The sequence below is a fragment of the Ciona robusta genome, chromosome 1, assembly GCF_009617815.1.
Source record: "Ciona robusta chromosome 1, ASM961781v2".
NCBI lineage: Eukaryota > Metazoa > Chordata > Ascidiacea > Phlebobranchia > Cionidae > Ciona > Ciona robusta.
In genome coordinates this window covers 11969429-11996913 of record NC_143235.1, presented here as the reverse complement: position 1 = coordinate 11996913, position 27485 = coordinate 11969429, and the positions used below count along the sequence as shown (strand labels likewise).

General features: G+C 35.7%; 5 protein-coding genes across 6 annotated transcripts; 2 read left to right on the top strand and 3 right to left on the bottom strand.

Moving 5' to 3' along the window:
- Nucleotides 1–68: 68 nt before the first annotated feature.
- On the bottom strand, nt 69–9037 carry LOC149743279 (sodium/mannose cotransporter SLC5A10-like). Its single transcript, XM_089879199.1, has 14 exons — nt 8772–9037; nt 8205–8441; nt 7739–7910; nt 6970–7089; nt 6380–6603; nt 5828–5936; nt 5048–5182; nt 4410–4560; nt 3427–3595; nt 2869–2987; nt 2298–2394; nt 1551–1641; nt 1419–1484; nt 69–533 (listed from the first exon to the last, which is right to left on the bottom strand). The coding sequence occupies exons 1-14, from the start codon at nt 8928–8930 to the stop codon at nt 394–396; spliced, it is 1989 nt and encodes a 662-aa protein (XP_089735325.1). The 5' UTR covers nt 8931–9037; the 3' UTR covers nt 69–393.
- Nucleotides 9038–10266: 1229 nt separating this feature from the next.
- On the top strand, nt 10267–13392 carry LOC149743278 (betaine--homocysteine S-methyltransferase 1-like). The gene is made up of 5 exons (XM_089889755.1): nt 10267–11177; nt 11508–11705; nt 12135–12297; nt 12687–12860; nt 13211–13392. Exons 1-5 carry the CDS (start codon nt 10914–10916, stop codon nt 13390–13392), a joined length of 981 nt encoding a protein of 326 aa, XP_089745881.1. The 5' UTR covers nt 10267–10913.
- A 1947-nt stretch (nt 13393–15339) lies between these two features.
- On the top strand, nt 15340–20074 carry LOC149743277 (betaine--homocysteine S-methyltransferase 1-like). Its single transcript, XM_089875891.1, has 7 exons — nt 15340–15987; nt 16683–16880; nt 17235–17397; nt 17922–18095; nt 18566–18696; nt 19320–19414; nt 19748–20074. Exons 1-7 carry the CDS (start codon nt 15745–15747, stop codon nt 19839–19841), a joined length of 1098 nt encoding a protein of 365 aa, XP_089732017.1. The 5' UTR covers nt 15340–15744; the 3' UTR covers nt 19842–20074.
- A 222-nt stretch (nt 20075–20296) lies between these two features.
- Nucleotides 20297–25229, bottom strand: LOC149743276 (non-structural maintenance of chromosomes element 4 homolog A-like). 2 transcript variants are annotated; one of them, XM_089875899.1, is made up of 8 exons: nt 25091–25229; nt 24745–24871; nt 23955–24091; nt 23049–23179; nt 22498–22625; nt 21928–22121; nt 21243–21457; nt 20297–20639 (listed from the first exon to the last, which is right to left on the bottom strand). In XM_089875899.1, exons 2-8 carry the CDS (start codon nt 24831–24833, stop codon nt 20541–20543), a joined length of 993 nt encoding a protein of 330 aa, XP_089732025.1. In that variant the 5' UTR covers nt 24834–24871; nt 25091–25229; the 3' UTR covers nt 20297–20540. The 2 variants fall into 2 exon arrangements, with proteins under 2 accessions (XP_089732025.1, XP_089732026.1); XM_089875900.1 differs by having other exon boundaries at nt 25013–25149.
- Nucleotides 25149–27196, bottom strand: LOC149743275 (kelch domain-containing protein 1-like). The gene has a single exon (XM_089875887.1). It carries the CDS (start codon nt 27114–27116, stop codon nt 25809–25811), a length of 1308 nt encoding a protein of 435 aa, XP_089732013.1. The 5' UTR covers nt 27117–27196; the 3' UTR covers nt 25149–25808.
- Nucleotides 27197–27485: the final 289 nt, after the last annotated feature.

The window sequence follows — 27485 nt, the reverse complement described above, 5'->3', positions numbered from 1 at the left end:
AAGGTGTCTCATCTCCCCCCACCCTACTATACAATATATTTTCGGTTGAAATAAGAACACACCAACTTCTGATACTGTAAACAGTGTATTGTGGCAGTTTCACGAATTTGCAACTATTTTTATACGACGACTGTGTATGCTCTGTAAATGTTTTCAAACTATATAACACGACTTTAAATTATAATATCTAGGTCTAGGATCACTGTGTCTCTTTTAATAGTTTGGGCTAAAACGGTTCATGTTTTCATTATCTTTTATCGTTAACAGGAAATATTTACTAAACTTTATAACTGTATCTTTGTAAAAAGCCATTTTTAATTGTTTAAAATACGATTACGAAATTTTGGATACTATGTGCTAACTTTACCCATCTTACCCCACAATACTTTATATTCAGGCATAATAACCTATCAAAAACCCCATAACAACCATGAGCAGGATTGCCGCAGCGTTGATAACATTGCCCCAACGTACTTTGCCGGATCCGGTTAGAACTGGATTAGACAGGTATTGAATGCCGCTATCTCGCTTCTCTGCGCAGAACAATATCAGGTGAGAGTTCGAACCAGTTTACGGGAGATTATAAAAGATTGTAAATATTTACAGAGTAACTCGCAGACTTGGGTGCAAACATGTGTCGTTTATAGATAACGGTATACAAGGTTATTAATCATTTGTAGAAAAATAAAGCGTAGCGGATACACTACCATGCTAATATATGACAATATATATGGTAGGGGGGGAGATGGGACACTTTTTCAACCTATTTTTTCGCTCGATTCGGTAGTGAACAAAGAACATTTAAAGAATTAGAAAACCGTATCCTTATGACTCCCACAGACCGTTGTTAATAGTTTAAAACACAATCAGGATATTTGGATATTATATGCTAAAGGTGTCCCATACTACCCTACGGTACTATGACTATATACCCTAGTATATGGCAACACAATGTCTGCTACACACGCCTTTTAAATTAAAAAACTTAACGCTGTAGGTAAATATATACACACAGCTATTTCATGTAACAATATCGAATCCCACGAACAGACACCCTTTTAAATAGTTTACAATAACTCAAATACAGGAAATGTGCTGACTTGTGGCAACGCGTTGGCCAATATTTAAATATATATAGACCAATACTCAGCCGTTTACAAACAACCAAATCGCTCTGTCTCGCTTTAGTTACGTCCTAGGGTTTAATTTTCTGCTATAGTTTGTGGTTTAGGTAAGACGTAAGTCTTGTATAATTTGTCATCGGAGCGTAAAAGAGCGATTTGATTGGGTAAGCCGGTGATGGCTGCGCATTAGTCTGTATTTTCCTAGCACGCGACCTTTGTATATACTACATTGTTCAAACAATATAAAAATCTTTGTTCAGAAATCTAAATGAGCGTCTATGTAGCTTTGCTTACCTTTTCTGATACTATCCTGGCCATGGTATTTTTCGTCACCGTCACACGAAGCGATTTGCTGCATCTCTAAAATAACAACGAACACCTCAAATATCCTACATAACCACAGCGTATTCATGTTAGTATGATCACCTATTTCATCATCTCCATCTAAATGCATTTTTTCTTTCTCATCGTCGGACCTTTCGTTCGCAGTCAGAGTGAACCAAGTTACATTCGCCAACTGTAAAGTATTAAAACATTACTTTCCGCGTTGTTTTAGTGGTTAGAGCTCGTGTATTAACCAAAACATACCGATTTCAATGCTAATGCTGCAACCGCAATGGACGTGTGTCCAAGGACAAGACACCTATAGCATTCATTTTTAGCCAACTGGTAATTAAAGAGCTGTTCAAACTGTCAGGCACATATGTACAAAACTTACTTACGTAGCAACTCGCAACCGGGCTGGAAGTTAAAAAAAAACAGAACGCCCGTATTATAATTATACCACAGTCGTAAGAGGTAAATAAATGATTTCATTTATTTAAATCTTAGTTACAGCATAGAAAATATACATAAAGCTTACATTGTCACTTTGTATACAGGAAACAGGTGGTAAAGTAAGCTCGACACTTGGTAAAACTCTATTTATAAATCATGTGCATCTAATCGGTTATAAAGCATATATTACTGTGGGGTACGATGGGACAATTTTAGCACAAAATAAATAACCTGATCGTGTTTAAACAATTAACAACGATGCATGGGAGTCGTGAGGATACAGTTTTATAATTCCTTGAATATTCTTTAATTACTACCAAATGGGACGAGGAAATAGATTAAAAAGGTGTCCCATTGTTCCCCACCCTACTACATAAAAAAAACAGTATGTCTTACCTGCTCTGGGGATAATTTCTTTGTGAAGTAACTCACTGCGACGGCTACAAGGTTTGAAACTATAAAAACAATGACAGCAACGTACAGGTAGTTCACCCTGTTAAAAATAATTTGTAGTTCCGATGTTTGAAACTTATAACACGGACATTCTGTTTCACACACACCGCGTGTCCTCTTACGGGTTACCGAATTATTACTGTTTTGGGATTTAATTTTAGTGTTTTAAAGTATGGCTTATAATTTGGACCACCTATCAGTGGCCACTGGGTTGGAACAATGAAGTACATTCGATCATTTAAACTTATTTTCAAGGGTCAAATTTTAGAGTCACCAATGTAAAGGAAAATAATAAAAACACATATCGTATGGGGGAGACGGGACACCTTTAGCACATATAATTGTCCATATGTCCTAATCGGGTTTTTAACAATTATCAACGATGTTTATGGAAGTCGTGAGGATACGATTTTATAATTCTTTAAATGTTCTTTGTTTCATACCAAATGGGACGAAAAATAGATCGAAAAGGTGTTCTACGTCTTATCCCACCCTGCAATATATATCATCTTACTTGGCAACTATTGCTGGCCGTTTATCTAATTGGTCGCACCCAGGCGCTGGGTAAACGAAATCCAAAACTAGTCGAGTTATTCCGATCGCAATGCCAACAACAAACCCCCAGAAAGCACCCTGTGTATAAAATATGATTTGTTTGATTTTATGGCAACTTTAATTGTGATCCTATAAATAACCGACGTTTCGACTTCCGATTCAGGTCTTCCTCATCATGGTAAAATATGCGTTGTAGCATTAGAATATAATGTGTCATTTCGAAAAACAACTATTTTGATTGACTAGTAGAAAATCAATGCAAAACAGACCGCGTTGGTCAATACATTTTATAGAATAAGCAAAAAATCCTTTCTAAACAACAGTATAAAGGTATAATAAAAAACGAAACACGAAGTTTTGTATAATATCATCAAATTCTATTAAACTTTTTGCCCATCGTAAAAATGCCTAAAACTTAAAATGTTAAACTATAACATTTGGAAAATTAAAAAAATGTGTGAACGTCAGAAAAATAATCTTTATAGAAAATAAAACAAAAGGTAATTTCGATGATCACCTTTTCGTTGACTTGTGGACACAGAACACCGAGGAAATAAAGCATTGCTATGGGTGGGGCAAGTGAAGCAAGGACTGAATTAAGATAAATAAAGACTTGACCCCCAGCTGATGATAACAACACAGGAACCCATAGAGTGCTAATAACAACTAGAACACACACGGTGACCCTGTAGAACACAGAATGAATGTAACTTACTTTATCCTCGCGTATGGCGGAAAAACGACATCCGTTATAACACAGGTGTTTCAAATACACCTCGTGCCAGCTTATTAGTTACCAACTACCAAGTATGCTACTTTGTGGGTGATTTTAGATTTTTTTATTTTTTTTTATTTATGACTGATAATTTGGACAATCCATTAGTGTCCACAGGGTTGGAGTAGATGCCGTTAAGTGTCTTTTCCAAGGACATATACGCCCACAATAGTATCATTGACGATCCTTAAACCCATTACCTCTGAGTTCGAGGCAGGCGCCAACCAACTGGGCTACGGCGCCGGCACAGAAACCCGTCACAATAAAATTCATATTTTTTGTATTCTGTATGAGTGGGGTCCTACGACAAGACAAACTAGAAGAACAGCGATGTAGGCCAAGGTTGATTCCCCTAAACATGTTTGATTGTTTCAATATACCTGGGTGCAGACCCATTTAGAGGGGAGGGGAAAGACGGGACTTTTAGCACATAATGTCCAAATATCCTGATCGTGCTGGTTTAAACGATTAACGACGGTCCATGGCAGTCGTATAACAATACGGTTTTATAAATTTTTGACAGTTCTTGTTTACCACCAAATGGGACAAAAAATAGAATGAAAATGTGCCCAATAGTCCACCACCTTAGTAAATAGATAGACCGTAACACGCTTTTGTACCTGAAATTGGGTCAGAATTGACTCATTAGCCTAAAGATTACAAAAAAAACTTTATGAACGATGCAAAATATCGCGAAAGAGGGACAATTAAATTAAAGGGCTTACTTTCCAACAATAAGCATCTCCCTCTCTGTCGCCCCTTTGCGGATGCGTTTCCATACGTCGATGGTGAATACAGTACTTGTGCTGTTGAAGATCGACGTCAGAGAACTCATGAGTGCTGATAACATGGCCGCAACCATTATACCACGTAGTCCTGCGTATATAGAATTGACACCTTTAAACCGATTTGGCAATAAAACATGAGTAGTACCACGAACCACCAAGGTCGTAACAGGGCACTTAAGGTAGTTGTTTAAGTAGTTAGCCATAAATTAAAAACAAACACCCGTAAAGTTACATTGCAGGTGTATAAAATTAAACACCCGTGTTATAATGACTGTCGTTGCCCCACCACACGGGATATGTATGTGTTACTTTTTTGTATTTTGGGGGGATCTTTTCATTTTTGTATGTATTTCCGATAATTTGGACAACCCATTAGTGACCAAAGGATTGGATTAATTGCCGTTAAGTGACTTTCCCATCAAGGACACATACGCCCACAATGGTAGCAGTGACGAGCCTTGAACCCATTACATCTTAGAGGTAGACGCGCCCACTTCGCCACGACGCCGAAAATTTACGTTCTTTACCACAAGATTCGTAGCAGAATATTTGAAATGAAACACCACACCACTCACCACTCGGTAAAACCTCCAGAACAAGCTTTGGGTATGCAATATTGGAACACCCTTGCTCGTTTCCGCAAATCTTTAAGCATTCGCTCGGCACTGCGCATGCGACTTCGTTGGGGAAAAGAGCACGACTGACCATACCTGAATAAAGATATAGTTTATGGGGTAAGATGGGACACTTTAGCACTTATTATCCAAATACCCTAATCGTGTTTTAAACAGTAAACGACGGTCTGTGGGAGTTGTGAGGATGCGGTTTTATAATTCCTTGAATGTTTTTTGTTTACTGCCAAAAAGTATGAAAAAATAGAATGAAAAGGTGTCCCATATTTCCTCACCCTACTATATTGGGTACAAAGGTAACTAAAACTTGGTGGTTTGTGAAGTCGTATGAACAAAATGATACAGGGGTCTAAGATCGATGCTGCATAATATGTTACTTTGGGCAATACTCTTAACGGTATAATGTTTAAAACAAAACTTATTCCTTAACAATGACCCCAAAAGTTAAATAATTAACAAACTTATAGAGAGAAACAAACAGTCAACCTGCTGTGGTATATTGAATAGTCATGAGTGGATAAATATAGAATAGGGTGGAGTATGGAACACCTTTTTATTCTGTTTAATTGTCACAAATAATTATAAAACCGTATTCTTACGACTTCCATAGACCGTTGTTAATTATTTAAAACACGATCGGGAGATTTTAATGTTAGGTGCTATATAAGATGTCCCATATCCCCACACCCTATATGTAACACTTATACAATTAAACGTGCCTACCTGCCATTACAAACATATAAACAGGTAGGATTTTTAAACTGGCTGCCAAGACACAACCAGCTTTTCCATGGTTGACGCTTTTTGCTGCTAATACTCTCTGCACTATAACCTGTTAAAAAATATTGTCAGTATAAAGGAAGATGGATACCGTTAGTATATAATATTTTATATTTCCTAATCCTGTTTTTACCAATAAACAACCCTTTTTTGTGGTCATGAGAATACTGTTATACAGTTTTGTAAATATTGTTTTCTTTTACTAACAAATGGGACATTAAAAGAGACTAAAAACGTGCACTCTGTTACCCTAACAAATGCTAGGATGGGAGAAGTTGGGAGACTATTCTATTCTACTTTTTTGCTCCCATTTCGTGGTAAACAGAAAATACAAAACCGTATCCTTACGACTTCCATAGACTGTTGTTAATTGTTTAAAACACGATCAAGGTGTTTTGATATTATGCGCTACAGGTGACCCATTAAACAGTACTGCATACTTTACAACATTGTTGACCTTTTTAAAGCTATATGATCGTAAGAGTGTAATTCTACCTGATCAGTTCCAAAATAATAGAACGCAAGAATCGAGATGCCAAAAATCATTCCAGGCCACGGCAGATCTGAATTGATAGGATCTCGAAATAAATGGAAGGCGTCATCTCTTGGAATTCCACACGTAGTGAAGTTTCCCATCGCCAGAATGTCTTTGGTTGTTTGTGGAATTGCTTCCATGTAAAGTTTTTTCAAGTTCTCGTAGCCGCCGACTTTTGAAAAACCTGGTTAATAAACATTATGGATATTTAATGTAACTTACTTTAACTTTGCGTGGCTGGAAAACTACAGTCGTTATAACACGGGTGTTTTTGTTTCATACACCTCGTGCCAGCTTACAAGTTACCGTGTATGTTACTTTGTGAGTGATTATTTTTCTGTATGGCTGATAATTTTGACAAACCATTAGTGACGAATGGGTTGGAGCAATTGCCGTTAAGTGTCTTTCCCAAGGCCACATATGTCCACAATGGTAGCAGCGACAAGCCTTGAACCCATTACCTTTGGGTTAGAGACACGCGCGCTAACCACTCTGCCACGGCGCCGGTAAATATATAAAAAAATTGAATTCAAAAGTTTTGAAGTCTTACTTATGACCATGAGAAGAATTCCTCCGATAAGAAGGATAAGAGTTTGCATCGTATCCGTATATATCACTGCCTTCAAACCACCAAGCAGTGTGTATGCAGCAGTTATCACAAGCAAAGAAACTGTAATTAAATATTGAATTGTATAAATTAAAAAAATGTGGTATTTAATGTACATGAATGACTGATTTATCCGCACGGTGCGGGGCAGCGACAGTTCTTTTAACACGCACGGGTGTTTTATGCTCCTTTTTCCCGCTTACGAGTTGCCAACATGTAAGTACTTTGTGGGCGCTTATTATTATAGTAGGGTGGGGGAAGATGGGACACCATTTGGTAGCAGAGAAAGAACATTTACAGAATTATAAAACTGTATCCTCATGACCTCCATTGACCGTTGGAAATTGCTTGAAACACGATCAGGATGTTTATATATTGTGTACTAAAGGTGTCCCATCTTTCCCGACCGTACTATATTATTATTATTTTAAAGAAGGCTGACATTTTGGACTCATTAGTGACTACTGGATTGGAGCAATGAAAGCCAAATGCCTTGCACAAGAACACATGCGCCACAAGGATAGCAGCATCCAAAGTTAGTATAGACGTTGGCAGTATCTAGCATCAAACCCGATGCCATTTGGTCACGATGTGATCTTGAAAGCCCTTACGACCATCTCTAGAGATATCTCTAGTAGGCCGTGTTACAACTAACAAAAAAGACACAAATGTGAAAAAAGCGTTCGAGAAAACTAGATCACCAACGACTTACCTATTGCAACATACATATTTATATTCAGTGCTTGCTGGATAAACAAAGCGCCAGCAAAAAGGTCCACCGCTATTTTAGTGAGCACGTACATTGCAAGGGAGAGAACTGATAGTATAACACGAAGTCTAGAACCTCCATAACGCTTATGTAGATACTCTGGCATCGTGTATACCTACCACAGTGTATACCAAGACAGGAGTTTACTTAACTTACTGATAACATATAGATAAGTATACACCTAATGTACGTTAATACTTAGATATGCCCATCGCCACAAATAAGAGTGACGCCAGTTGCAGAAATTGCAGAATGGATTTTAGTTTTCATTTTGAATGGCTGACAATTTAAACAATCATAAGTGACCACTAAGTTTGAGCAATTGTCCCAAGGAAACAACCGGCAATGGGAGACGTAGTTATATAACACGATAAGCTAATAGGTTGTTCAAACAAAACGTTAAACCAACCTTGCTCCTCACATATATCGGTAGCAAGAACCAACCCAGGCATAAAATATAAAACGCCGAAACCCATTCAAATGCTCCAACACTTATACCGGTGATTGCACCAGAACCGGCCAAGCCAACAAAATGAACACTTCCAATATTAGATACGAATACAGAGGCACCCACAGGCAACCAGAACATTCTCTTGCCCGCGAGAAAATATTCCGATACCGAACCTCTGGCACCAATTCTTGATGCCTAAAATCGTGCATTTAATAAGTATATTATTGCGGGGTAAGATATATACCGTTAGCACATAATATTTGATTGATAATGAAGCAAATAAATAAATTCGAATTGGAGTTTTACATGACTTGCCAATGCAGTCTGGATGAAATTAGAATATATTACTGTGGGGTAAGATGAATACCGTGAGAATAGGGGTATACAATTCTGGTATAAGTAATCTTTGTTCACTACCGAATGGGCTATCTATACAAAAGAATAAAAACGTGAATCATCTTATACTCTATTCTATGATACAAAAAATTACTATAAGCTACAAATACATAATCCAATATTACTTACCCATAACCCCAAAGATATGGTTGCCACCATATAAACCACTATAATGACTATGTCCACTGTTCCCAGGTAAGTTTTTTGTCCGGTAATTAGTTCTTCTGATGCTGTTGTACTGAACGCTGACTGTGTAACTGCATAAGATGAATGTCCAGAAGGGCCCATACCTTTAGTTTAGATCGAAGCACTATGGTAGCCTATAGCAATCTAACAATTCGTACTTTGCCTATAAAATGCAGTTATGTTACTCGAGTCTTGGCAGCATACATCTGCAGGGCATACATGCGCCTGCTTGAGGTGTACATGCGAGCGGCCCTTCCAGTGGGCAAACAGGTATATGGCCTGTTGTTTGCCCATTATGTAGTGTAGCGGCTGACGGACTTAAACAAAGATTTAATGATAGAGTTATCCAATATTTAATTTACCTCATTAAAAATGAATACTGTGAGTCATGTCCCGTAAATGTTCCATATACGGCACAACTGTTGTATTATGTGCTAAAAAGCGACCCATCTTGCAATTTTCCATGCCGAGTCAGATCTATTCGGCGAACTGATGTACCATCATTTGAAACAGTGTAACATTTGGTTTTTAATTCATTTGGCCCAAAAGTGTCTTTTAATTTATGCTTTTTGGACGTCCTTTATCCATAGCGTGTTTAATAACTGTCGCTTTCCTTTTCTTTGTTGTTTTAATAATATGAACTTCGCTTTATTTTCGATGAAATAAATAAAATATACGTTATGTTATACAGATAAAATAAAACTTCAATACCGTTTATATCGTACGTAATTCTATTCCGAACAATACTGTTGGCTAAATTAAAGGCTTAATCCCCTCCCTCGTAATTTGCAGGTTAATTCTCACACTGATGATATTGTAGACTCTTTAAGAGTGTAGCCAATGGTATGTGTGACCACAGAAATATTATCTATACTCACATAGTTGGTTGTGTGGGGGAAGACGGGACACCTTTAGCACATATTTTCCAGAAATCGTGATCGTGTTTTAAACAATTAACAACGGTCATGAGCGTCGTGAGGATACAGTTTTATAATCCTATTATTGTTAGTTCTTTAATACCGAATGGAACGAGAAAATAGAATAAAAAGGTGTCGGAATATTTGAATATTATGTGCTAAAGGGTACCACCTTAGTTGTTGGGGTTATGGGCCAACTTTGGTCTGAAAGCATATCACTTGTCACCTTCGTGCGATGATGACGAAAAAGGCGATTGCCAGATCACTCAAATGCATTTAATTTAAAAAGTACGTCTGAATGTACAAAGAACGTCCCATGCAAACTGTAGATAATTGTTTTAAATGTCTCCAAAAATGCCAATGTCCACAAAAACTGTTATCGATGTCTGTAAACTTGGCACATACAGCAGAATAGGTGAATACCAAGTTTCACATTAACGAAAACTAAACAGTAATCGTACAATGTAGCTTGCTCGGTAAACAATCTTTGTGTCAAGGTCAAAGTTACTGTTGCACTCGCACGCACTCTATAAGGAAATGATTAATCAGCACATTCTCTATAAGAAGAGCGCGTTTCTGTTTTCGTATAGTTTGTCAGTTCTAACCTTATAGAATCCGACTTAGGATAAGGACTGGAACCTCCCGCCGTGCTCGAGGTTTGTAACTTGAGTCCGAAGAATTAACTTGAGTCCTGGGCTAAACTGACTTCTAGAGAAGCTAGAGACACAATCTTGAGATCCATATTAGGGTATTTAGGGAAGTCGAATTTAATAATGTTACTTTCAACACCATCCGAAGTCATTTTCATGGTCAAAATTATTTTTTAAAGTTAAGTTACGGAATTTTAATTAAGAGGCTGCAGAGAAGATCCAATATTTTGACCAAATCAGCACTGTGTTCAAAAATAGGAACCCAAAAAGTGAAAAGAACTATTGAAAATAAAAGAACTGCTTGGCCACGGTGCCATATTAAACGGGAGACAGTTATAGCGATATATAATAGCTTTCTGAGCGTAACTTCCTTTGCACGAGCTGTGTTTATGTGCTGTGTCGTTTTCGCTGCCTCAGTCCAGAGCATTTGTCTCACTTTTGGAGCCGTTATAGTTCAAGTAATTTGCTACAACTATATTGTATTCGACAATAAACCAGATTTGTAGGAAAACAACAAAATGTCCAAAATTACTGCACAAAAGAAAGGCCTACTGGAAAGGCTAAAAGAAGGTCCTGTTGTGGGCGATGGTAGCATGTGTATGACTTTGGAGAAGCGAGGTTACTGTAGAGCAGGCCAATGGACACCTGAAGCTGTACTGGAATATCCCGACGCAGTAAAGCAACTCCTACGAGAATACTTGCGCGCTGGTGCAGATGTTTTGCAAACTCCTTGCTACGCGTCTAGCGATGGACGACTCAAAAGAGGCAATGTAACTTACACGGTAATAAAACAATATTCAAAAGGTTTCGCCAAAGCTAAAAGTAGATTTTTTAAAATTTAAATTACAGTAACTAAAGTTAGATTTTATAATATTGTAGGCAAAATGAAAAATATCACTCTTTCGTTAAAAATCATTCCCTAACGGTGCTTCTCACTTCAGCCTATCTTTTATATAAACACAAGTTTTTGAAATAATATTGTATAAATGAATTTCGAAATTCAGAAATTATAGTTTGTATAAAAAATTCGTAACCGTAAACGATACAAATTGTGACTATACCAGTTAAAAAATCTGTTGTGCACGACGTTAGTTTAATAAAAAAAATCACAGACTTCGGAAATAAATGAAGCAGCATGCGAAATTGCCCATGAAATTGCGCAAGAAGGGAATGCACTGGTTTGTGGAGGCTTGACACCAGTTGTGTCTTATTCTAAAGGAGAGGATGAGACGATTGTAAGAGGTGAATTCGAAGGCCAACTAGCAGGATTTATCAAAAGGAAAGACATTATTGACTTTATATTGGCTGAGGTTAGTATTCAAAATTTCATGTTTGTTAAGTAATAAGGCTTAAGATGGAATGTCGTTGGCATCTAAATCCCAGATTTCCTAATCGTGTTTTCAACATTTAACATCGCTCTTTAGAGTTGCGAGCCTACGGTTGTAGATTGCTCTCAATATTATTTGTTTACTAACAAATAGGGCGTGAAAAAATGTCCCGTCTTACCCCACCCACTGATAATACTTTAAAACGATTTTTTCAGTATAAAAATGCTTTGGAATATAACCTCTAATTTTCTAACTTTAAAATTTCAACACGTTTTTTGTGATTTTTTTTATTTCAACGCAGAAATTTCCGAAAACAAAATTGTGCGTTACAAAACAAAATCGGAAACGTTTTTTTACGTTTAAAGGCAAAAATGCATTAGTGTTCATAACCTAATATATCACTGTTTTTAGTTCTTTGGACATGTTGAAGAACTTGAAATATGCGTTGACGTGATGAAAAAAGCAAAATTGCCGATTACATGCACAATGAAACTTGGTCCCATTGGAGATTTAAACGGTGTTTCTGTTGAAGAATGTGCTGTGAGAATGGCTAAAACTGGAGCTGTCCTAATAGGTTTGTGGTTGGAATAAGCACTGGACAAATTTCTTGATCTTTGTCTGATTATTGAAATTTGGAAGCTGTTTTCTGTAACTTTATGACCCATTTAAATTAATGATGAAATTTATCTTTCTTTCTCCATGCGTGACAAGTGACAACAACTGCAGTTTTATAACACAGGGGTGTTTTGTTTCATACGCTTTATGCCACTTATTAGTTACAATGTAAGTAAGTTTGTGGGTAATTATAATTTGTAGATAACGTTTGAACCTTTATGTAGTATACTTTGATAAAGGCATGATAACTAATTTCGCAAAACGGACTTTAACATATACACCAATACGTTTTTTTTTCTGGAGTGCCTTATTCTTAGAGCTCATGTCTTAAAAGTGCATTAATACCAGGAATAAACTGCCTGTTCGATCTCGACACCTGTCTGAAAACATTGAAACGGATGAGAGATGCTTTGGACAAAGAAGGTTTGAAAACACCTCTCATGTGTCAACCGTTGGGATGGAGGTGCCCAGAAACTGCCAACATGAAAAAGGGCTACCTTATGCTGCCAGAGTTCCCATTTGGTTTGTAAATCAACGACTTGTGATATTTTTTTCTTAAACCGTATTGTTTGGGGTAAAATTCGTATCATACATAAAGGCCGTCATGTTTGTATATAGTGGGGTAGGGGAAGATGGGACACCTTCAGCACATAATATTCAAATATCCTGATCGTGTTTTAAACAATTACCAACGGTCTAAGTGAGTTGTGAAGGCATAGTCTTATAATTCTTTCATTGTTCTTTGTTTACTACCAAATTGGACGGGAAAATAGAATAAACAGGTGTCCCATCTTTCCCCACCCCACTAAATATATAAACTGACCAGAAAATTCATGTTTTGTTCAGCATTTTAACTTTGGTTTTACTTACAGCTTTAGAGTCACGCCAGGTAACTAGATTTGAGGTTCATAAGTTTGCACGGGAGGCTTATAACTTGGGGGCGCGTTATATTGGAGGTTGTTGTGGAATGGAACCGCATCATATTAGAGCTATTGCACAGGAGGTAATTAAGACGCTTTTAATCTCTTTGTTTCTTTTTATAACTCTACTGTAACAGCGGTTTATTGTAAGGAATTTTACCCCACGAAAAGCTATTTTAGTTACCTATCCTAGTCGATATTTTGTAGAAGTGATGTAACTTCTGGCGTTGCGAAGTAATGGTTATCAATTAAAAGCCTGCCTGTAACTCAGAGGATACGGGTTCGAGGTTTGACTCGGCTGTCATTGTAGGCGTATGTGTCATAGGTCAAATTTTAAGACAATTGTCCCAACCCATTGGTCTTCTATATGTTCTGTTCCAGTTATCACTTAAATGCTAAAAATAAAAAAAAATCTTCATATAATCAACTTATTATAAAAATGGGATTCATAAGCGGGTACAATGGTATATGTAAGGAGAAAATTTTCATGTTATAATAACTTATTCCATCGACATGTTAAATCTGCTATGTATGTGATTGCGCGTTGGAAATTCATAACACGGCGTCTACAAATTTCAGCTTGCCGCCGAAAGGAAACTAGATCCACCAGTTCAAGGCACATGTCCTCCACTTGGCTATTTACATAATGCGCTATCTCTGAGGAAAGAAAAGTACGACTCAGTCATTTTTATCACATTAATATACTTTTTAGAATTTGCATTTAGTTGAATATAATACTGTGGGGTAAGATGGGATATTGTTGGCACCTTAGTCCCTTATTCCCGTATCACCCCTCCCCCTAAAATTTACACATAGTATTGGTCCAACATCCAACTCTGATCAAAATGTGTGTTTATACAGTGCTGACAAATGAGTTGCCGAAACTGTCATCCTCAAAAATCAAAAACCAATCCACAAATATCTACATAGCCTATATTGTAACTCCCAAGCGGGCACTGGATGCTGAATGAAACAGAACACCCGTATTATAACGACTGTCGTTCTGTAAGGCGGAAACGTCGGAAAAATGTCTAGTTTTAATGAAATATTTCTCCAGGTTAAAAAAGGAATTCTGGATGAGTCTTAAGGCTGGTAGTGGTGCACCGTTTAATGCTGCATGCGTCGAACCATATGCAACAAATTCTGATAAATAGTTTATTTTATTATTACATTTGAATCGTGTAGACCTATACATATGTGGGTGGGGTAAGATAGTTCACCTTTTCATTCCATTTTTTCGTCCCATTTGATAGTAAATAAAGAACTGTAACGACCGACGTGTGAAAGAGATAGATTTAACTTTAATTCACCCAAAATTTACCGAGTACTTTAGAATGACTAATATTTCATGCTTGTACAGTTAACATATACTGTGTATCAAATATTCTGTTACTTCTTAATTGGTAAGCTCTGTCACAATTTCCTGTTCGTGTGTGTATGTTTCATGAGGTTTGCGTTTTATGCATCCGGGCTTGTTTGCTATCTTTCTACGGCGTAAAGTCACTTCATCGTCAATAATCTGTTGAGTTGTGTGCTAGTCAATCGATCGTTTAGATAAGGTTCGTTTAGACAAGGTTTAATTAAAGAATTATAAAACTGTATCTCCACGGCTTCCATAAACCGTTGTTGATTGTGTGACGTATTGTTTCTTTTGGCGTTAAATGTTTGTGATTTTTAGTTTGCTGTGGCGTTCTTTTGCATTGTTTTTAATTTTAATTCCGTTGTTAAGTTTGACTTTTGTGTTGGGTTGATACGTCTCGCGCTTATTTTGCCTTCAAGCGTTTTTTCCCGTTTCGCTTACATCTGCCCTAGTATTGAATAAGATCAGCAGTTCTCGTTGTGTGTATCGTTAAACGTTGGTGCATTTGGTCACCGTGGTTAGAACGTTGGTGCATTCGAGCATTATCCTTACTGGTCTTATAGTTTTAATACAGTACTTTTTTTATAATATATGTTAATAAAATGTTAAGAAATTTACAGCACCGTTTGAGCAGCGTCCCGGACCACACACTTTACGTCACAATTGTTTAAAACAAGATCAGGATATTATATACTTTAAAACTGCTGTACATAGCAATACATGTTTAACTATGCCGTACCTTAAATGCAACTGTGTAGTGCTGCGGTTTAAATAAGAACAAAAACAAAATTTTAATTCATTGAAAATGAGCCACGCTTTCCACACAAAAGTTGGGAGTACTACTTTTACACGACCGATTAGTGGTTCCATGTTGTTTTGAAACAAGTATATACTATACTTTTGCGCAAAACAAATCGAACGATTTAACCTACTGCCAAGGTTTTGCAACCTATGCAGTTTTTCTGTTTTGCGGTTTCTTTTCCTAGCTGCGGCATTTGGCAAATTTCCGACTGACGCTGTTGTTTAATATAGGCAAACATTGCTGCCTGCGTTAAGTGTCTGTATATATGACTTATTCTGTTCATATAACTCGGAAGTCACTCCACGCTTATACAACAACATAAGAATGAAAGGCCTACTGGAAAGGCTCAAAGAAGGTCCTGTTGTGGGCGACGGTAGCATGTGTATGACTTTGGAAAAGCGAGGTTACTGTAGAGCAGGCCAATGGACACCTGAAGCTGTACTGGAATATCCCGACGCAGTAAAGCAACTCCTACGAGAATACTTGCGCGCTGGTGCAGATGTTTTGCAAACTCCTTGCTACGCGTCTAGCGATGGTCGTTTGAAGCGAGGCAGAATAACCTACACGGTATGTTCTATTTACAGTAGAGTGGGGGGAAATGGGACACTTAAGCACATATTGTCCAATATTTCTAAAATCAAATAACAATACGGTTTTTGGGTGATAACACAAATTAGTACTATTAAACTTTTATTAGCGGTATTGTCAAACATCAATGGTTAAATATTGTATCATACAAATGCATTTAAACTTGTTATAACAGAAAATTGACAATAGCTATTAAGAAAGTTTACATTTTTGCTAAAAATTTGGTATTGCTACACTATTTTTTGCACAAGCCACTTCTCATAAATTGTCTCCAAGTGCAAATGACTAAATTTTGAATATTTTTTCATATATTATCTTGTTATTATATTAGTATTTTATATTTTAAGTACTCCTGAGGTATAAACTATTTAAGTAAAATCAAACCTTACAAAGTTTGGCAATAAAAACCTACAAAACTACAATAGGGGAAGGAATATAGGGGAATCTGTGACAAAAAATTGAAATATTTTAAAAATAATATGGTACTGTGAACTTGTAGTTCACCTACCTGTAGAATTAACTGGCTGTGCTAATTTCTTTGCCATGTAAACTTTATACATGACTTTAAAACGATATATTTTGTTGTTGTTTGTTTTCCCAAATTAAACCCCTATTGACCCCTTGTACAAGCTTACGAGTCAATATGTATGATCAATGTGTGTTCTTTGCCACAGACCGCTGAAATAAATGAAGCCGCATGCGATCTTGCTTACGAAGTGGCGCAAGAAGGCGACGCCTTGGTTTGTGGGGGTATTACGCCTGTACTATCCTACCTGCAAAACAAAGGGGAGGAAGCAATAAGGGAGGAATTTAACGGCCAGCTGGACGTTTTTATTAAACGAAGAAACAATGTAGATTTTATTTTGGGAGAAGTAAGCAATCTAAGCATGTTATTCAGATTATAAAAAATGTATGATTGTAACTTGTTTTCATACATAGTGGGGCACCAACAGTAGTTATAACCCAGGTTTTTTATTTCATACATTTCAACCACTTTGCTAAGGCGCTTGATAAAAATGAAATTATAACTGTTTTTTTCTGTAATACACAAATGGATTTTCTATATACCCTGTTTCATTTATTGGGGTTGTAAATGACAGTTTTAACATACCCAATTTCTTGCATGCAAGTGTGCATTTTAAATCACAATATATGTACGGACATAGAATATGGGAGTAAAGTAGTAAACCACACCAATAAACTGCTCCTTTTATTTAAATTTTCAGTTTTTTGGTCATATTGAAGAACTTGAAATATGCGTTGATGTGATGAAAAAAGCGAAAATGCCAATTGCATGCACAATGAGAATTGGTGCCTTGGGAGATTTAAACGGAGTCTCTGTTGAAGAATGTGCTGTAAGAATGGCTAAAACTGGAGCTGACCTTATAGGTTAAGTATGCTACCAGCTGCAGATGTTATATAGTTTATATCAGATTTTTCCCCCTTTCATTAGTGCATTTTTTGCATATTTTTTTATAGCATTCTTTAATTTTTTATTGGGCTGGGAAATATTAAAATAATTGCAAGGGGTCCATCAGGCAAAGTTTTAAAAAACGTTTTGGGGTTGTTGTTTAACATGTATGCGGAGCACGATCCTTTTTGCACATATAAAAAACATTCTGGGCGTTTGGGTAATGGGTCAGATCTGGCCGAAATCTAGATCCAAAATGACCTTCTTTATACAGAATGGAGTAGAACACATGTAGCTAGGTTTCTTGGATTTTGGGATATACCTAAAAGTAAGCTGTTAATGCTAAGCAAAAATGGTTTGGTTTTTTACATTTTTTAGAAAAAAAAACAATTTTTTTTTTTCGGTTTATGCTTTCTTTTAGTTTTTAACAAAATCTAAGCATATGATTGAGAAAATAAAATCTGCTCCGGTACTCTGGTACATTAACTGATCTTTTCTATAGGTCTCAATTGTTTGTTTGACTTAAATGCAACTTTAAAAACATTAAAACGGATGAAAAACGCTCTGGATGCTCAAGGTATCACTACACCACTGATGTGTCAACCACTGGGCTTTATGTGCCCAGAAGTCGAACATACTACAAATGGCTATTCCGGACTTCCAGAAAATCCTTTAGGTAATAAAGTTTCTTAAATTTTTAGTGAAATTTACGCATATAATGAATGTAATGCAACTTGTTTAGTGAAATTTACGCAAATTAATGAATGAATGTAACTTGTTTAGTGAAATTTACGCAAATTAATGAATGAATGTAACTTGTTTAGTGAAATTTACGCAAATTAATGAATGAATTTACCTTGTTCGGTAAAATTTACTGAAATTAATAAATGAACTTAACTTGTTTAGTAAAATTTACACAAATAATGAATAAATTTAACTTGTTTATCCTGGCATGGCTACTGTGTATATTGCAAAAAATTATCAATTTAGAACTGACTTTTTTTCCATAAGTTAATACATACTATGGTACGAACGTCTGACATCTCTTATTTAATTTTTTATGCTAGTTTTTCTCATTAAAACAATCTTAAGAAAAAATCAGATTTTTCTAATTTAAAAAAAATATTGCAAATATTGTTGTTTTAGCACAAGATCCACGCCAGGTGACCAGATTTGAGGTTCATAAGTTTGCACGGGAAGCTTATAACTTGGGGGCGCGTTATATTGGAGGTTGTTGTGGAATGGAACCGCATCATATTAGAGCTATTGCACAGGAGGTAAAGCGCTTTGTGATGTTTATTTTTATGTATTCTATGTATGTAATATGACCTGTCTAATGAGGACATTGGTACAATTTACCATAAAATGTCAATATATTATGATTAAAGCTGACTACCCTATTGTATCGGTTGTGTCTTTACTCACTTTTTTGTTTCTATTAGAAAACTAACATGATATAATTAGACATAAATGGCTCGTTGTCTGCTAGGTGTACCGACTACGCTTAACTAAATGTAAATATGTTTTTAAATGTAACCGTGATTTAACAACTGTTGTGTTGTTGTTTAAAATATTTTTAATTCTTCTGTAATTGAAGTAACAAACAAAGTTATTATTATGTTTTTAAGCGTAAGCTTAAAATATAATCACTTGTATAACTATATATAGGGCTTTACAGCAGTAGTTGCAGTAAAATGAATTGGCGCTGCCAACATACAGTATTTCTATACTATGTAAATAAGAATTTATTTATTTAGGTCTTGACAACGATATTACAATATTCCAATTTTACAATGGTACTTTACTGCTTTGTATGGTAATCACTGCTGTAGAAGCAGTGAGTATTTTAGGTATTTTTCATTGACAATGATTATGTAATATACGCAATTTACATTATCAGCTTGCACCAGAACGAAACAGAAATCCTCCAGTTCAAGATATGTGTCCACCATGTGGGTTTCTTGATAGATCCTGCATTTCAACGAATAAAAAAAAGTACTTGGTTGTAATTTTGAGACAACTTTATATAATTGTCTTATTGCGCTGTGTCAAAGTGGCTAGCGCGCCTGCCTGTAACCCAGAGGTAATAGGGTTAACTTGATTTAAGTTCAAGGCTCGTTGCTTCTACTATTGTGAGCGTATGTGTCCTTGGACAAGACACTTAAAAGCAATTGCTGCTACCCAGTGGTCACTAATCAGTTGACCAAAGGTGAAGTAACACACATAGTAACTTGTAAGCTAGCATGAACACCCGTGTTATAACGACTGTCGTTGCCCTGCCACGTGAGAATAAATAAGTTATATTCATTCCAATGTTGTACTCTTTAGAGTCAACATGGAATTCTGGATGAAAGTGAAACCTGGAAGTGGAAGGCCTTACAATCCTCCATGTGTTAAAGTAGCTCATGTGAACAGATTTTAAAACTATGTCGAATGACTTTATGCTGAATGGTGCATACAGAAAATAATCTCAGTGCTGCAAAGACAAATCTGTCTGTACCAGAGTTCTTTGGTCTGTACTATCTTCTTCTGCAATTTTTGTTTGTAGTAACAGTATGCCTTGTAGTGTTTTTAATTAGTTTTGCATACTGTGTTTAACTTTAATAAGTAATCAGTTGATCTCCGCTACAACAATAAATTCTATTAATTACCATACACAGGATTTGGGGTTTGCTGTCCTAAGAAACAAGCAGTTCAAATCCAGTAACACTTTAAAAAGGTTGTCTTTTACAGCAGATTATGTAAATTAAGATATTTTAGCCTTTGGGAAAATTGCAAAAAAAAACTACAAAACAAAATCTTAATCAAAGAATCTGCAAACCTTTATAGTCTTAGAAATATATTTGCGGTAAGAAATTTAAAAATTAAGTCCAGAGATAAAGTGAGAAAAGCCTTCTTTATTAAATAGAGATGTAAAAGTCGTATAACACAAGATCCAGCAGCTATTAAATTGGCAGAGAAGACAAGCATAGAAGAGAAAGTACGTCGAACTGCACACAATAGAAAAAGGCAATGTAATTTAAAATACAAAAAAAAATTGAAAACAATTAAGTTTAAGTCGACTGAAGAGTGTCTGAATCAGAAGGTCACAGTGAGAGCAGTGTATGCCATTATTATGTTATTAGCAATTCCCAGGGGTTGGTATGTATGGCTGTTTCCCTTTTAGTTGATAAGCATCTATTATTGCATACCACTCATCCATGGAAAGTGAAACAATGACCTGAAATTAAAGTAATGAAAATTGTTCTTGTAACTTGCTATGGGGGAATTATAAGCTATTCTAATATTAGGTAAATAAAAGCACTCTTTAAAAGAATTTTAATAAAATTGCACTAAAATTAAATTGAAATATAATTTTTGAAAACTGTAAAAATACATTTTTATAGGAAAATATTTAATTTATACTGAATAATTTTTGTGACTGATTGTTTTTTCTCTGTATGACTGTAAACTACTACAAACCATTAGTAACCATTAACTGTCTTGCCTAAAAAACATGACACTAGCATAGAGCCACATTCTGTAATTAAGCCAAAAGAGCTTTACCTACTATGTTAGCACACTAGTGCATTATGTTGCCTAAATTTGTCGGAAATAAGTGCAAAGCCTCATTTCTGATTTTCAACTTAAAACTAAGTTTTTAAACTGTTTTGAAATGATTGAAACAACTTTTACCTCAAATATACTGTTAGAGAACATATTTAAAACCTCATTGATTTTGTAAGTTCTGTAAATCTGACCCTGATCTAGTGCTTATGAAGTTGATTATTGCAACGAAACAGTCGGGACCAAGTGTTTTTAAATACGTAGCAAAAATCAAAACCTGGTTGTTCGCTTTTTTTGCCTTCTTTCCTTTTTTTCTTGGCGATATATCATCAGGGCGAACATTCACAGGTTCTACAACAGGAAGGCCGTTTTCGTTCAGAAATATTTTCACTAACCCATCTTTTACAAGGAAAGCAAGATGGAAAATGTTTTCAATGGTATGTCCGTATGATTCCGGGTTAACAACCAGTTCAAAATAGTCGATAGGAGATGCTGTTGATATAATACGCATTATAAAATTGATTTCGTTGAATTAAATTGATTAAAAACATAAAATGCACAGATTTATAAAATTAGGGACATTTATCGGACATTGCTAACTAATAGGTTGTAGCACCCAAGGTGTCGTGATACTGATAATTAGCCTAAATCTCAGGTTCCATGGCGTTTCATGCGGCAGAACTTCACCCTCAATAATAAAAATCAACAATTAGTAAGAATGTGTCGAGCACCCAAACTTAAAACTTTGCATTTTTCTATTGAAACAACAAAACTGCTGCAACAGGCAAACTACACGTTCTGTAAGATTAGCTCTGCTTTTCGACTAAACAGTAACTTATTCTCATACGCATTTCTCCTTGAAGACGCCATAAGTTTTGGCTCAGCGCACAGGCCAAGCTTTTACAACTTCAACACATTCCTAACAGTTAGTATCAGGTTGTTTAATAAGTTGAGCAACTTACGATCATCTTTATAAAAAGTATTAATGATATGTAGCACACGTTCTATTTCCTCTGGAGTAGCTTCTTTTTTATCATCTTTGTAATTAGTAAGTTCCTTTGGAAGTTGAACTTTGGTTGAGGTTTCTTTTTCCTTGTTTCTTTGTGTAGCTTGTCGGTTTGTTTTTCCAGTTTCTATTGCTTCAAATGCACCCAACCTGATAATTAGATTTAATTTAACTTTTATATAGTCCAGCGAAGTAGCATGGTGGTAAGTGCACCTGACTCTAACCCAAAGTTTACAGGTTAAAAGCTTGTCGCTGCTACCATTGTGATGTTTCACTTTTGTGTCTTTGGGCAAGACACTGAACGGCAAATGCTCCAACCCAGTGGTCTCTGATGGGTTGTCTAAATTGTCAACCATACAGAAAACAAACCATCAGTGAACACGTTTGCAGGTTTGCAGCAATTGCCGTTCACTTTCCCAAGATCACATACTCCCAACATTTATTGCTTACAAACGTTGTCTTTTTAATACTTTGGTTGTCAATAAAAAAGTTGAGGCCTACTTAAATTAATATAGTATTCACTCACAGTGGGTGTAGAGCAGGTGTTAAACTTGTAAAATAAGTTGCTGTTTTCTGACCAAGAACATTCCAGCCATTTTCAGGAATATCAATTTCATCTTTATCTTCAGAAACTGTTCCCCCCATGCAAGTTACCTGGAGTTTATTTAATATTTACGTTTTTGTTTATACTATTACATATTACTCACACATTTTATTTATAACTGAATTTTGACTGCATTCAATACTCATATACAAAATTCAGTTATTTAAATATTTATAGTTGTCGAACATAGGAACCTTATGATTAGCTTATATATTATACTTGGGCTTCTTGTTTCAAATTGTTAAACACCCAGCAACAGAGATAAATGTTTTACACTTCTGCGTTATGCATATGCGACTCTTTGTAACCACAACAATCCACATGAATTAAACACTTTAACTGCTAGCATGATCAATTCAAAACTTCCAAATTAGCAAAAAATAACAGAAGCGCCGAATTAGTAAAAAAAATTCAACCATTTAATTTTTATTATATATTTTTTTGTATAATTCATTGTAATAAAAATCACCAACCAGTTTAGCTATAAATTCATCCGGTTGAAACGCCACCAAATCAGTTTGAAGTAAATTGGTTTTCTGAGCTCCAAGAGTTACAGCAAGGGTCATAAACTTTGAATCCAGAGCGGCTCCCCTCGTTTCATTGACTATATAAATATAAAAGATAAAATACCACTGATAATTTAATGTTTAAAAACTTATTTACAAAGTATGGCATGACTTGATGGGGTAATGGGCCAAGCCTGGCCTAAATCCCAGGTCCTCACGGACCTCACCCATACAGAATATAATGGCATGACTTGAATATTTGCCATTCTATTCTGTATGGGTGGGGTCCTTGAGGACCTGGGATTTAAGCTTAATTTTGCTCATTACCACAAATATATATTTGGCATAAAATTGTTTAAGGTGTTTTTGGCAATATTATTAGTGAGAAATTTAAAAAAAAGAGAGATGTCACATATTTTTGCATTGCTTTACAAACGCAAAACAATCAGCTTCCTGCGAAATTATTTAAAACTTTGTTTGATACTGAGACATTCATACATACATTATTTGTCGATAAATGTTTTATTTGTCAAGCAGGTCTATAAAATAAGTCTTCTCCTTCTTTGCTTTGGGCTAAGTAGTCATATAAAGAAGCCAACATCTCTAAGGGCATTAAGTTTACAAGGTCAGCTTTTATGAGATTTTTTATGACTGTGTTAAACCAAAATCTTAGTTACATTACACATGCATCTTTAATAAGGCATAGTTAAACATTAAAAGAAGGTTATGGCTAGCAATTTCATCATTAAAAAAAATTTTATAATTGTTTTTGATGATCAATTTTGTATTGTAACTTTATTATATATATATATATATAGATTGTTTTTTTGTAATGTTAATCCTAAATGAAACCTATTTTTAAGTTCTTCTAACCCTCTTTAAATAGCTGGTGAGCTTTTGCAATATTCTCCATCAATCCATTGCTGTCAGGTTTCACAAGTTCTTCTTTGTTTAGTTGTGTCTCGTCAATCAATTTTCGATAATTTTGCCGCAGTTGTAACTGCCTGGCCCTGTTTACAAAAGAGAATACAAGTTTGTTTTAACTTTGGTAATTTATAACATTATAAAGCTTAACAAATTAGAATTAATAATTATCAAACAGTTAAATTATGAATCTCGAAACAAAAATATTGAAGCCCTTTTTTTAAACAAAAACTCTGTACACTTTTTTCCAAAATTTTCTACACATTTTCTTTTGTAAAACTTACACGTTTTTGAGATTGAAATTTTAGATTAAGAAATAGACCTAAGGCTTAGAGCCCTTGTAGCCTACTTTTATAAAGCAGGTTTAAATATTCAGTAAGCTCCATGTGGTAGCAGCATGGGTGTTAGAGTTAATGGGCCAACTTATACCAACATGTTGAAAGGTGTGCTTAACATAGCCCCCCAGGCTCAACTATATATAATATCATAAAAAGTCCCATCCCCTACCATTAAGAGGTAAAAGGTTAACAATCATTGCTATAAAAATATATATACATATGACATAATTTGTTGTTTAACTTTGGAAAAAGATAATAAAAATCAAAGTATTAAAACAACAAAAAAGGGGATCAACAGCAAAACATAATTGTTAAAACACAATGAATAAAAAGTTTAAGCATCAGTTAAAAAGGGTTCCTTATGTACTAACTGCTTTAATAAATAGGCCACTTGTCTGTACCTTGATTGGGGAGAGTCTTCAACAGGTACCGACAACACCGACGCATCGTCGTAACTCATCCCTTCATCATCTGAGGTTTGATCATCCATTTTTAGTTTAATTTTTTCAAAATTGACTTCTTTACAACCTTTAAAAATGACAAGTTTATTTTTATCTTGCAAAAATGAATTTTTATTTAACATTTATTTATTGTTAATAATATATACATAATTACATGTAGCAAGACAGCTGTATTTATAAGTTATGAAATAGGCGTTCTGTTTCATACCTGCCGCATTGCTGAATTTTTGTATATTTGTTAGAATGATATTTAATCACGCAAAGCTAGAAAAGACAATTTTCAAACCTTTGTCTAAAGACGCTTAGACACTTCTTCCAGAATTCCTATAAAACTGAATGCTATGCTGTTATGTACAAAAGAAATTAGAAAATACAAGTTGAAAGTTCACAATATGCTATAGGCTATCAAAAGTCTAGCCCAGTGCTCTTCAACCTTTTTTGGGTTGGTAAACCCATAAAGTTGTTTCGACAAACTCTTGCACCCCTGATTGCCTTAACGTAAAACTAATGACGTTTCTTAATTCCCAGTGATGCAAATATAGAATTTAAATAAAAAAAACTGTAGGAAAGTGGCGAAATTTGTTAAAAATGTTCAAAACTGTATATTATTTCTGAAAATTGTTGAAGTTTGTGATTCACCCTTGTATACCTTTTTGTACTGGTGCACCCCCGGAATATTTTGGTGCACCCTCGGAACATTTTGGTGCACCCTAGGATGCACCGTGCACACCGGTTGAACAGCACTAGTCTAGCCTATCCAAATTAATTTGAAAAAGAACTTGGAAATATCAAAGTAAGCTTAAAATGGAGCCCGGTGCTTATATAGGTTTTGCACACAATTAGTTTAAAGAAAACAGAAAGAAAAAGCACATTAAAAATAGCATCTTATATTAAGGAAGAGTTTTAATTTAGTCAGTTAGAAAACACAAATTTGACAAACTGCACTTTTAAAATATGTTTGTTCTTGTATGAAAAAAGCTAACAATAGAAATTAACTAAAAAAGCTAAGAGGTTTCTGGGGAAGAAGTTACTTCTGGTTTAGAGTCTGTTGGGTTAACTTGTTTTAGGTTTAAAAAGCTGGGAACATTTTGTTCCTGCTCTTTATTATTTTCTTTTTCTTCTTCACTCGTTGCTTGTCCTGTCAAAACATCTTTACATTTCAATAGATAAACATCATTGTAAAACTGAGTGCAGGTCCCTGTGGCTGGATCTAGATTGGAAGTTCCTCCATAAAGCACAACAGCATTATTCAATGAACAGAGTGTATGAAGACCAACTTCAGGGGGCGGGGTAATTGAGTCTCCAGCTTCAGACACACAACTCACATCGGGTTGTAGCCACTGCATGGTTTCTGTGTCAAAGATATTAAAGTCGCCTAAGTGCTGATCGCTGATCCCTCGCCCACCATGGATAATTAATCTTTTCCCTACAGCAGTCGCAGCATGGAATGACCTTGGTTGGGGTTGCCGTCCGAATGTGTGGCAGCATTCCCACTTGTTTTCCTCCACACTATACCTCCATAAATCATTCTGTCGAGACTTGCTGTCTTTTCCTCCAAACACAAACAGCGATTTCTGGCCACCAGACCCTACAACAGGTGTTACTGTGTGCGCTGCACGTGCACTCGGAAGTTTTTCCACGTTCTCAGGTATTTTTAACTCCCATTTTTCGGTAACTGTATCGAAAATGAACAGCTGGTCGGACCAAGTGAAGTTTGCGGCATCTTGAAAGTTCCGAACCTCATGTAGCTCATCTATGTCTTCGTATTCATCATCACCATCATCATCAATTGGAAGAACATCTTCAGCTGAAACTTCATCCTCACCTGCCGGTCCAAAACCACCGAAAAAATATATTTTCGACTCAAAAACAGCAGCAGATAGTTTATCTCTGGGCAAGGGTCCATTTTTTGCAGTAATCTGTGTCCAAACTTTAGTTTCCACGTCATAGGAATAAAAATCATCCATCCAGCCGGTAAACTGACTTAAACCGCCAAACAAATAAAGCTTTTTACCAACTGCAACCATAGTTGCACCAGACCTTTGGCTTGGTAACTCCCCTGTGGATTTCTCTTTACCCCAAACACCACTTTCAACATCCAAAACAAGCAATTCATTTGACTCAGAATCCTGGTTCCCAGTATTTAGCAACACGCCTCCAAATAGGTATAGCTTACCTCCCAAAACAGCCGATGCCTGGCCCTCTCTGGCAGCAAATATGCACTGCTTGCTGCTTTTTATCCACTTAATTGCAACATTGTTTGTTATTTTCTTGCCGTACTGCTGGCCTTGAGAAGAAGATTCATTCCCCATGGTAAATTTAATTTATATTAAGTTAAAGCAAGAGTATCTATATACAATATTTCCCTGTGACAGTAACACAAAGTTTATTTCACACAGTGGTAAAACTTGGATTTTTTAAATATAATTATAGGCAATTTCGGTAATTTATGAAAATGGAGTGAATTATTTTTAAATTGAAGGCCTACCAATGTGTTGGCACGTTGCAAGTAAATGAATATATTTAATTTACGTTAACAAGAAACAACTAAGTACTAACAAAAGATAGCCACGTGATATGTACTTGGCTTTCTTGATAATGCGTAATCTGTATTGACTAAAACCAATGATCATAAGTTTTACCCCATTAAAAATCTAAAGCTAATTTGCACTCAATTACAC

Excerpts from the sequence above, each read along its gene's own strand:
- LOC149743278 (XM_089889755.1), top strand. The coding sequence starts at position 10,914 with ATGTCCAAAATTACTGCACAAAAGAAAGGCCTACTGGAAAGGCTAAAA. Across the intron at positions 11,706-12,134 it reads TTGACTTTATATTGGCTGAG|TTCTTTGGACATGTTGAAGA; the intron begins GTTAGTATTCAA and ends CACTGTTTTTAG. Across the intron at positions 12,861-13,210 it reads GCTGCCAGAGTTCCCATTTG|CTTTAGAGTCACGCCAGGTA; the intron begins GTTTGTAAATCA and ends TTTTACTTACAG.
- LOC149743277 (XM_089875891.1), top strand. The coding sequence starts at position 15,745 with ATGAAAGGCCTACTGGAAAGGCTCAAAGAAGGTCCTGTTGTGGGCGAC. Across the intron at positions 15,988-16,682 it reads GAGGCAGAATAACCTACACG|ACCGCTGAAATAAATGAAGC; the intron begins GTATGTTCTATT and ends TCTTTGCCACAG. Across the intron at positions 18,096-18,565 it reads ACTTCCAGAAAATCCTTTAG|CACAAGATCCACGCCAGGTG; the intron begins GTAATAAAGTTT and ends TTGTTGTTTTAG.
- LOC149743279 (XM_089879199.1), bottom strand. The coding sequence starts at position 8,930 with ATGGGCCCTTCTGGACATTCATCTTATGCAGTTACACAGTCAGCGTTC. Across the intron at positions 5,183-5,827 it reads TTATATGTTTGTAATGGCAG|GTATGGTCAGTCGTGCTCTT; the intron begins GTAGGCACGTTT and ends ATCTTTATTCAG. Across the intron at positions 1,485-1,550 it reads AGATGGAGATGATGAAATAG|AGATGCAGCAAATCGCTTCG; the intron begins GTGATCATACTA and ends TTGTTATTTTAG.
- LOC149743275 (XM_089875887.1), bottom strand. The coding sequence starts at position 27,116 with ATGGGGAATGAATCTTCTTCTCAAGGCCAGCAGTACGGCAAGAAAATA.
- LOC149743276 (XM_089875899.1), bottom strand. The coding sequence starts at position 24,833 with ATGGATGATCAAACCTCAGATGATGAAGGGATGAGTTACGACGATGCG. Across the intron at positions 22,626-23,048 it reads ATGAATTTATAGCTAAACTG|GTAACTTGCATGGGGGGAAC; the intron begins GTTGGTGATTTT and ends AATAAACTCCAG. Across the intron at positions 20,640-21,242 it reads CAAAAAAAGCGAACAACCAG|GTCATTGTTTCACTTTCCAT; the intron begins GTTTTGATTTTT and ends CTTTAATTTCAG.